Source organism: Trypanosoma grayi, assembly GCF_000691245.1.
Source record: "Trypanosoma grayi strain ANR4 Tgr_609_V1, whole genome shotgun sequence".
Taxonomy (NCBI): domain Eukaryota; phylum Euglenozoa; class Kinetoplastea; order Trypanosomatida; family Trypanosomatidae; genus Trypanosoma; species Trypanosoma grayi.
Window position 1 is genome coordinate 1 of NW_008826228.1, and position 10,688 is coordinate 10,688.

At 60.9% G+C, this 10,688-nt stretch overlaps 2 protein-coding genes across 2 annotated transcripts; both read right to left on the bottom strand.

Moving 5' to 3' along the window:
- Window positions 1-1,008, bottom strand: DQ04_06091000 (adenylyl cyclase; the record flags this gene model as incomplete). Its single annotated transcript, XM_009314532.1, has 1 exon — window positions 1-1,008. A coding segment is annotated over one exon (1,008 nt), but the record flags the coding sequence as incomplete, so codon positions are not given.
- A 1,313-nt stretch (window positions 1,009-2,321) lies between these two features.
- DQ04_06091010 (NXN protein) lies at window positions 2,322-10,661 on the bottom strand (the record flags this gene model as incomplete). The annotated part of the gene is made up of 1 exon (XM_009314533.1): window positions 2,322-10,661. One exon carries the CDS (start codon window positions 10,659-10,661, stop codon window positions 2,322-2,324), a length of 8,340 nt encoding a protein of 2,779 aa, XP_009312808.1.
- Between the last annotated feature and the right edge of the window lie 27 nt (window positions 10,662-10,688).

Below are 10,688 nucleotides of genomic sequence, written 5' to 3' on the forward strand. Positions count from 1 at the left end.
TATTTCCTGGTTTAGCGCCATTCCAGCATCATCTGTAGTCGAGTTCAGAAATCGTACGGAAAATTCGTGGATTGTCTTTAATTGCGCTTCTCCCGTTGCTGCAAATATACCGTTTGAGAAGCTTTCCCTGGCCTCTGGCACCACTACAATACTGTGCATCATCGCAGCAATCGCATTTAGCGGCGATTGAAGTTGGTATGCAGAGCCGTAACATTCCGATGTCGGAAAAGTTACACGTCCCTTCGGCACCACTTGGCTACGGAAGTTTTCTACAAACCGTTTCATGAAGACAGTTCGTCCACCCTGATTACATTCGCAGATGGCGCCCTGTGAAGCTGCTGATCCTACACATTCCCCGCCAAAGTCGCCAATCACAATGTCTTGAATTAAGTACCTACGCTGGGTGAAGAGTGACCGTCGGAAAGTTTCTCTGTTTTTTAGCCACACACGACTATCGAGTGCCTGCGACAGTACTTCACCAATAATCCAGCCAGCAACCATCAGCTCACCCTCAAGGTCATTATTGAGGAAGTGATTCCTGTCCGTGTAGTCTCTCTGGCCGCTGTTCGTTAGGTAATCTCGCAGGACAGACTGAAAACGCTTAATAGCGGAGAAGCGAGTATTGGTAGCAAGTGGAGTGGTCCCTGTCGTTGTCACATGTCCACGAATGAAAGGAACCCCACGAGAGACCGCAGCACGCCAAACAGGTACAAGTATGTTCTGAAGCGCTGAGGGCGCAAGGAGGTAGGCGGACGCAGTACGCTGGTCCGTCAGCATCTTTTCAACAAACTTCGCGGTGTCCCTCCCTGGCGCACCAAACACAATAACGGCCCTCGGGCGAGTATCGGCGAACGTCTCCCACGCAGCGCTGAACGCGGCATCTTCAGCAGAGCCAGCCACAGAGCTCTCCACAGTGAACACACCGCTCAGCGTGTAGCCCATGCGTGACAGAACCCTCACGGCGTGCGCGTATTCCATCTCACCGAACCCCACACCCCGCAGGTACATGAACCCTAGCCGCCGCACACGCAGCTGGGAGACGGAGTAGCGCAGAAGCGGCAGCAGCTCAGAGACAGGGTCGGGCCGCACAAAGTACAGGTGCGGGTTCCACCCACGCACCCGGCTCGACCAGGTGAACAGCGCAAACGCAACAAGGTTGTGCTCCTTGAGTGCTGGTAGAGCCGACACCGTCTCCTCGTCACCAACAGGCCCCAGCACAGCGAGCAGCTTGGGGCGTGCCTCCACCGCCGCAGACACGCCACCACCACCTCCGCCTGCTGGCGCCTTCCCATCAATAAGCTCAACTCTCACACCGTCCGCAACCGTGAAGTTGCGTGACCACAGCGACGCGCTGAGCCCAGCCTTCAGAGCGCGGGCCGTCCCGTGGGTGAACCGCCCGTCTGTCTCCAACAGCGGCAGGAGCCCCACCGTCACAGCGTCGCTGGCACACGCGCTCAGTGGCGAGAGCAGCAGAAGCCACAGCGCGGCGGGCAGCAGCAGTGCGAGCGGCGACACACGGAGCCTGTGTTCATGGGGCAATGATTGTGTGCATGCGTAAGTTTAAGACTGGCGCCAACATAAATTTGTCTTCTCGGAAGAGATATGGAGAGGCAAAGGAGAAGTGCAACCGTTGAAAGGTTTATCAGGGATAAACTGTACTGTAACAGCGATATTAGTTCCTGTAAGCGGCTGGATTCATTTTATTTTCAATCATACAGCGTCGAGCAAAGGACAACAAGGGAGGGCCACATTGTATTGTTCCCTAAAAGTGTTGGCTATTGCACGAATGGGTAATGCGACCCACTGGTGCTGTGGTATTTTCAGTGTGTAGGTGGTGGCACAGATGCACCCAGAGAGACACATACATATACGGTTCTCATTGTAATGTAAACGTGAATGAGAATAACGAGGGGCAGGCAGAGATCTATGAAGTACTTGGTTGTTTCTCTTTCCCGAAGTATCGACGCCGCTTTTGTTTCATGCGTTGTCTGTGTCCAGTCGTGCCGGCGCATATGCCGCAGAAGAGGAAACTCCGTCTAACTGTGAACGCAAAACTGACTGCCACAGGAGCCATGGAAAATGTTAAAGCGAGGTATCGCGAAATCGTAGTTTTCTTTTTCCCTTTACTGGTTTCGCGGTAACACATGATGGGCATGCAGTACATAAGAGCGAATGCAGCAGCGGAGGCCTACATTGTATGATTTCCCTCGTTATGATTGATGCATTAATCATCCGGTCCTCTGTGGTCATTTTTCGGCCGCATTTCTTAACCTCACATGTCCCTCTTGATTTCTGCATCATGTTTTCTGCAGCACATGGGGCTAGAACCGCAGCGAAGCGAGGTTGGGTCTTGCCTTGTCGCACACCTGGCAGTAGAAGACGTCGTTGGGGTTGAACTTACTGCAGCCGCCATGCTCCACCGAGCATACCCAGTAGCCGGACGGGCATTCCCAAGCAGCAGCGGTACTGAGCCCGTGACGCACGTCCCCGTGTGACTGTTGCGCGTCAACCAGTGGGGAGGGATTTGCTGTAAGGCAGACACTGCACACCGGCTGCTGGCGAGATGCATTGATGAAGGTGCACTGCGGACATTGCCACGGCTGCTCCGCCCCGTGGGCACTGTTTGCAGTCTCCCCGCTCGCAGAGGGATTTACTGAATTGCAGGCCGCACATCGCCGCATCGCGGGATCGTTGAGGAGCGTGCATGTTGGGCAGTGCCACGGCTCCGCGTCACACACCACGGGTTCCCCCGCCTCCTCCAGCCGCTTCTTCAGGAATTCCTCTCGGAGGACGGGAAATGCCTCCGTCAAGTGAGACAACGTAACACTCACATCGCCCATGCCGCTGTAAGCAGCAGCAGCAGCAGCAGTTGGGGAAGTGGTGGCCCTCGTCGCAGTCAAGCCGGGGGATTCGTGATGGCACAAGTACCGCAGCGTCTGCTCAACGTCGTGAAGCGTGAAAGGTTTCATTACGGCCGAAAAGACATCATGCAGAAGCCGCGCCACAGCATCCATGGGCACTGAAGATCGTGACGAAGCCGGTTGGTGCTGTTGACGGCCATTGTTCTTCTTTGCAGCTATCTTCTCGGCACGTGTGTGGAATGACTGCAGCTGCTCGATAAGCCGTAGCTTCTGCGCATCTTTCGCCGTCATGACTCTGTCCTGTAGCTCTTCAAAGCGAACACGCAGGGCTGAAAGGATGGCCAGCGGCCGCATACTCTCGCGGTCCTCCGCCGGCACGAAGAGTGCGGCGACGGGGGCGTCGTCCCAGTGGTTGCGGTGGCGGCGCCGAGCGCGCAGACAGTCCATGAAGAACTGCAGTCGGTCTGCATGTGTAACGTCGCACAGCATCTGCTCCAGCACAGCGAGCTCTCCATTGGAGAAGAACATGTCGTTATTGAAGAAACGGTACAACAGCACGGCGCCGTCACGCACTGCCGTAGGCGCCGGTGTAAGTGCAGCTTGGGCATCTTGCCTCAAGAAGGGTACTCGGATGCGCTGCTCACGCACATGTGGCAGTGTGGCCGCAAAGACATCGGTGGCGTCCATGTAGCGCCCGTTGCTCACAACCCGCAGCGCCATGCGAATAGATGCGGTGATACCCGATGGGTGGTGCATCATCCATCGCAGCGACTCCCCCTCCGCGAGTGTAACAAGTCCAGCGTAGACGACATGATCATTGGCCTCCGGTGTCTCTTCACGCTCTTGATGTTGTTGTTGCTGTTGTTGCTGCTGCTGCTCCTTCGGCGATGGGGGTACCCATTCCAGCATAAGAAACGCGTTTTTTAGGCGCCGCTCGCCCACGCCGTGCCAATTCTCGCGGTAGTAGTTGTCGCTGATTTGAACTGTGGCGTCGACCAGTAACAGCGGTTGCTGCGGCCGCACGCGCAGGCGGTGAAGCGGGTAGAAGCAGCTGCCCTTCGCTGGTTGTGGATCCCTGTACGTTTGAAGCGTTTCCACGCGCCACGGAATATGAAACTCGTCATCGCGTGAGGCGACAGAAATGCGCTGCTCCTCCTGCTCCGCCTCCTGCTCCTGCTCCTCCTCCGCCTCCTGCTCATGCACGACCTCCGAATCCAAATTCATTGATGACTCCCTCTTCGCTATGTTTGAACTCTCTCCGCCACGGGAGGTGAGCGAAGATCCGATGCGTTGCATCAATCCACGGAGAAGCTCTTGAGATGGTCCGTCGTCCTTGATGAGCTCTTGCGGCTTGCCGTTCATCTGTTCCGTGAGGCGCTGCAGGAAGGGAACCGGGGTATCGACACACGAGTCTACGGGGTACGCAATTAGTTCCCGGAACTCGTGAATGGAGGAACGCAGCAGCGACACCGTTGGAAGCGGTGGCTCATTACTGCCCGTGCTGGTGATGGGCGGGCGCTGCATGTGGAATCGTCTGCAGCGCGCCATATCGGTGTACGCGTCAGGGTGTGCGTTTGCGTGGATGGAATCTGCCAGTAGGTACTGCAGCGCCTTCTTGCGCCACACATTGGCCAGCTCCTGCGTCGTCAGCTTAATGAACTGTAGCCCCTCCATCTGCATCGAGTTGAGCAGCAGCCACACGGGGACGTCGAGGAGTAGGTTGTGTGTCTCCGCTGCTCCGAGCGTGGCGTGGATGCGCGCTAGTACCTCGGGAATAAGGTAGAGGCGCAGCCGCTGCCCTTTGCCCACACCACGCATGCGGTACGCGCCCTGGGCGTAGTCGCGGAACACAAGGTCCTTTCCGAGCGTCACAATCGCCGTCACGGAGGCGGCCTGCTTGATGTCTGTCCCTGTTGTGTGCACTTGATCGAAGAAGGTGAAGCGGCGCGTGAGAGCGATGCCGGACTGTGCCACCGGAACCTTCAGCCCGTTACTGCGCTGCAGGATCATCTGCCTGTCCTTCCTGTCGAGGAACACGACACCGTCAAACAGAGTGGGCGATAGTTTACCCAGCAGGTACCGTGCAACGTCCTCATTCTCCATGTTTGTAATGAGCGCGCCGGCGTCGATGAGGGCGTGGTACGGCGGGTGCGCTGTGGCGATGCGGTCGAGCACGCGCAACGGCATCCAGTCGGGCGGAAGCACCTCTGCCGTGACAACGGCGGGGTCGGTCAGCACCGACAGCACACGCCCATCGCTGCCGGGCTCGTAGAAGCACTCGCCGAGGTCAAGCGGCAGCAGGTTGCTCGGCGTGCCGCTGAAGCCGATGCGCTGGGTGAAGAGCATAGAGGAGCCGAGCTCGTGGCCACACGCGCTGATCTTCATGCCCTGGAAGTTCATGGTGCGGGGAAAAACGTGCGAGCAGAGGTAGTAGTGCACCACCTCNGGCAAGTGGCGCAGACGGCGGTGCAGTGCATGCATCGCAACCTCATCCGTCACCTGCAGCTGTGAGAGTGGGATGCCGGAGCGATCAGGTACAACGGCGGCCGCAACACCAGACGGCGACGGTGGCGCATCGGTTTCGCCATCGACGAGACTGGCGCTGAGCCGAAGCCAGTGGTGGTACAACTTTGCGGCAGGGCGGTGCTCCTTGGGTCCGGACTGCCGTGCAAAGTCCTGCTTCAGCTGCACCAGCAGCTCCTTCACATCTGCCAAACGCATGCCCTCATAGCGGAAGGCGAGAATGGTCAGTCCGATCACCACATCAGGGTGGGCGAACTCGGAGCTGCGGCTCGGCACGTCCTTCGCGACAAATGGGATCGCCATCATGCGGCGACTGAGCGGCATCCGCTCGCGCTCCTCGGGGTCCGTCAGCGCGAGTTCCTGCGGCTGCAGGAGGCCGAAACTCACGCGGTTGATCTTTGCAAGCACATGCGGAAGCAGTCGGTGAAGCCAGTCGTGGGCAAGACAAAGAAGTTGGATCGCGAAGGGGCGGAAGTTCGCGTTGATTGCAAAACCCACAGTGCTCTCGCGGTCGGGACGCTCCGGAAGCTGCAGGAAGGCTGTCGTGATCTCCACAAACGTCTGCCACTCCAAAGATGACGCGGATGCCGCACATGTTGCGGCGACGCCACGCCGCTTCTCACGTTCAATCTGCTCGAACAACCACAGCTGTGCCCATGGCAGCAGGGCGGGGAGCAACAGCTCCTGGTAGTACGCGTGGTCAAGCAGCACAAGGTGCGGCTCTCGCTGCAGTGCACGTGTCTCGTACCCCTTTGCTATGGCGTCATGCACGACGGCGAGCACCGTCTCCTGCAGGCGACTCCGTGCCCCGTTGTCCCGTTGGTCTTGCTGCGCTGCTGTCTCGGCGCCACCATCAGTCGCAGTACGTCCACGCTGGTAGAAGAACACCGCATCCAACAGGTGGATCGGCAGCGTCCAGCGTGGCCCGCTCAGGTCAATCGGGTGCTTAAGGCCGATGGGGAAGTTCAGCTCAGAGCGCAGCGGGTGTAGCAGCACGTCGACCTCGTCCATGATGAGCACTCCGCGCTGCCACAGCTGAATGATAGGTGTGATGGCGTCCGCCACGGCGGAGCGTTGCTGTGTGCGGCGCAGCAGTCCTTGCGCGTGTGCCGACGTGCGCTCGTCCACCGCGTCGTGAGCCGCGTCGAGCTCCTCCGTCGGCGTGGTTTCAATGATGTGCAGCTGCTCGATCGACTTGAGGAAGACGGACTTGATGCACTCGGGGGCGGAGATAAGAATGGCGCGCGTCCTGGCGGCGGCGGTTAACTTCTGCTGCAGCAGCGCGATGTGGCTTGTGTTGGTGTCGTCAAAGGCGCGGTCGAAATGCAGCGTGTAGATCTGCTTCGGCACCACCACGCTGAAGCAGCGGCGCAAGATGCCGCGCGTCTGCTCCAGCAGCGCCGTCGGCATGACCTGCGTCACGAGCTGCTCACCGTCGGCGAGGATCAGCGCGAGCAGCGGGCCAACAACGGTTGTCTTGCCCTGTCCCATGATCATCTGCTGCACGCGCGAGACGCCGGCGCGGGTGTTGTCGACGAACCAGCGCACCATCTCCACCTGCCGTGCGCGCAGCAGGATGTTGTGCATGAACTCGAACAGCAGGTACCGTGGGTCGAGCGCCACCGCAGCGTTGTCCTCGCCGCACATCGTCGCGTAGTGACGCCTGGCAGTGAGGAGGTCAATTGCCTCGTTGGCCAGCTGCTGCATGCGGCTCTCCAGCGCCGCCACGACATCCTCGGGTAGGCACCGCACTGGGCAGCTGCCACGGCTGCTGGTGGTGATGACGTCGTCACTGCCACCGCTTGTCTCCTGTCGTTGCTGCTCACACTGCTCCAGCGCCTCAACATCAACACCGACGGAAAAACGCTGCAGCAACTCCTGCAGTCGCGCTCGGCGTGCGTCCATCGCCGTTTGCCCCGCCGCCATGTTGGCGTTGCTGCTGTCGCTCTTCTCGTTCACGCCGCGAAGCAGCGCGCACAGCTCGAGGAAGAGCACCAGCTGGCGCACCGACTGCTTCGCCTGCTGTGCCATGTAACTGCGGTTGGCGAGCAGCATCAGCAGCACAAGGTCCGCCCTAAGCCGCGCCACATCGCCGTGGAAGGGGTTCACAGCCTGCAGATCCGCCGCCATGTCGGTGCTCAACAACGCCCCCAGCAGCCACTCGAGAGGCACCGCACATCGGCTGCCTTGCAACCGCTGCAGGCGGAAGTCCCGCACATGCAGCGCGGCATCAGCTTCGTCGGCATTGCTGCCCCTGCCGTCGGTGGGCACATCGTTGGCGAGGTGCAGCACTGACGCGGTGAGTTCCCGCACGTCCGCGTTATCCCCTGCGCTCAGGGCAGACAAGGCAGCGATGCATTGCTGCAGATCTTCCGTCGCGGTGGCAAGTTCCCCTTGCACAGCAGCGGCTGTGCGGCCCTCGCAGAGAATGGATTGCATCCGCTCGCGGGAAAGCGCCGTCAGCGAGCGGTGCATCTGCTGTTGCTGCTGCTGCGCAAATCGGGCGGCATCCTCCTCGAGGCGCTCCAGCATGTGCTGCGCAAGCGGTGTGCTGCACTGAGCGTGCCGGCGGAGATCGAAGGGCAACCGGCCATCACACCCGCGCCGTACCGCAGGCTCCGTGTGGATGAAGCGCGACAGCACCTCCACCTCGCTCAGCGGCGCGCCAAAGAGCGCAAGCAGTCGCCGCTGCATCACCGCACCCCCGTTGCTCTCCTCCTCTTCGTTCGCCAGGAGCGCCTCGCGTGCGGTTGCGCGGAATGCGCGGAACGCGAGCTGCAGCTGGTCCTGGCCGGTGTTCGCGGGGGCGACGCGCGGCCGCAGGTGATCTGTCATGCGCACAGAGAGCTTCCGCTGCATGACGGTGCGGCTCTGACTCAGCTGCCACCGCTCCCGCTGCTGCTGCACCGCCGCATTGGACTCAAACGTCGTGCGCGCCACGCGATCAAGCGCCTGGTAGAACTGCATCAGCGTCGGCGCTGCTGCCATGCCCTCGCCTGTCGTCTCCGTCATGTTCACGCCACGGCGCATGCGGTACTGCGCCTGCATGTCCGACAGCGTGTCCGGCCAGCCGGCAGAAGGTGCGATGTCAAACAGCTGCAGCACCGCACCGCACCACGACGGCCGCACTTCTGTCTCACCGTCGCGGAGCGCCTCGCGCCCCCAGCGGGCGTGGCGCAGGTGAAACCAGCGCGTGAGAAGCTGCGTCAGCGTCACGCGCACGTCGCCACCGAACAACTTCGGTGTGAGCTTGTCCTTTTTCAAGCAGTACAGAAAGTAAAACCCGAGCTTGCTGTTCGCCCCGCTCTCCTCGTCGGACAGAAGCTTGTCCTGCCAGAGGAACTCGACGAGGCCTTGCTCCTGCAGCGATTCTGTTGGTGGCGCTTCGTACGTGACGCGCCGCGGTCTCTGTGGTGCGATGCGTGACCAGCGGTACTGCAGCAGGTGCTCCCAGGGGTAGCCGCAGCGGTCCAGCCGCGGCGTCTGCAGTGTCACCTTCAGCGCATCGCCACACGACTTGCGGCGCTTTGGTTTGGTCTCAGCTCTCTTTTGCTGCTTCTGCTCGGCCTTAAGCAGGCCGGCCCACAGCTGCAGTTGCGCATGGATGATGGGCACTGCCTTGGAGCAGCGGCGGAGGAGGTCGATAACCTCGTCACGCGTCAGCTGGCACGCCTGTGAGACGTGCCGCTTCTTCTGTAGGTATCCAGAAAGGTCGATGTGGAGGGCCCACGGCAGCTCTTGCGGGCCGTACTGCACCGCGTGGGCGAGTTTCAGCCGCACCGCGTGGGCGTCAGGAAAACGGTCTTGCAGCGTGCGCTCCATGAGGCCGAACATAAAGGCTTCCTCGCCAGTGAAGGCGCTATCCGTGTAGCACGACTCTAGCGTCCGCATCGCACCTGCGTAGTGCCGCGTCGCACACTGCACAACCGCATAGTAAAGCGAGGCGGCGAGCGTCGGCGGCGTGAGGAAGCTGCCGCACGGGTGTACAGCGTAGAGGTAGAACGGCGACGGCACATTCTCCTGCCAGCGCAGCGATGCGCGGTCGAAGAGCAGCAGTGGGCTGAATGGGTCGTCCTGGACGTTCATCGGGGTGAAGTCGTGGTTTGGCACCATGAGCGCGAAGTCGTTGGTGCTATTGCACAGCGTTACACACTCCTGGAAGGGGCGCTGCAGCTGGTGCAGGAAATCCTGGCCACCGCTGCTGCCGCTGCTCTTCTTGCTGCCAGTACTGTGCGGGATGTCGTCGGCCTCCGCGATGTACCAGCCGGGGTGGTCGGCGAGGTGCAGGCGCAGGCGGCCGGTGGTGGTGTCGACATGCGGATGCAATTTTGCGCGGAGTCGCGGCAGTTCAATCGACACCACATCCGCCAGCGTCGCACTAGTTCCTTTCTCTCCCTCCTCTGCACGCGGCTGTGTTGCAGATGCGCGTCCCCAGACCAAGATGTGCGAGCAGTCTTCCAGCCTCGTCAACAGCTGCAGCAGTGGGAACAGCTCAACGTTCTGCAGCAGGTTGAGTAGCACGAGTGGTGCTTCCTTCTCCTCATGAATCTCGTTGTCGTTGTCGTGGTGTGTGGTTCCTTCCTCGTTCTCTTCGGCCTGATGTTCCTTCTGCCGCTCCTCATTGTCGACGGCCGCCACGGCGTCGCGGGTGTCGGGGTCAGTCGCCTGCTGAATCGCCGCCGCCACGTCGCCGTGCGTGCGCTGCAGCAGCCAGCAGCACGTCGCGTCCGTCAAGTACGGCAGCGCGCTGCACACCAGCGCCACCTGCGCCTGCGTCACCTCCACCTCCTCGTTCGCGGATACCGCTGTCTCCGTCTTGGGCCTCTTCGCGCCGCGGAACTGACGTTGCGGTCTCCGCCCACCGCCGCTGCTGCTGGGCTGGTGCGTTGTGCCGCTGCGCCGCGTGACGATACAGTCGCCAGCGCCCCGCCGCAACCGCACCTCAAGCGTGTAGCTGAACCAGTAGTCCTGCGCGTCGCCGAGCGGGTAGCCGCGTATCTTGTCGTCCTCTTCATCTTGCCAGAAGAGAAACGCCTCGAGCAGGGCGCTGGGCAGGAGGCCCTGCAGCAGCCGGGCCGGAACGTGTAGTTCCCGCACCGCGAGGTCGGCGTTGTAGCGGTGAATCGCAATGCAGCCCTCGCAGTGCACACGCCGCGTCAACTCACCAGCCTGAAACGCCGTGGTGTGCAGCTGCTCGCGCTGCCGCGGCCGCACAACGAGGGCGAGGCTGTGCAGGCAGTAGTGCTGGTTCGTGGTGAAGACGAGCGAGCGGTACATCCTGCGCGCGTGCGAGACGAGGTTGAA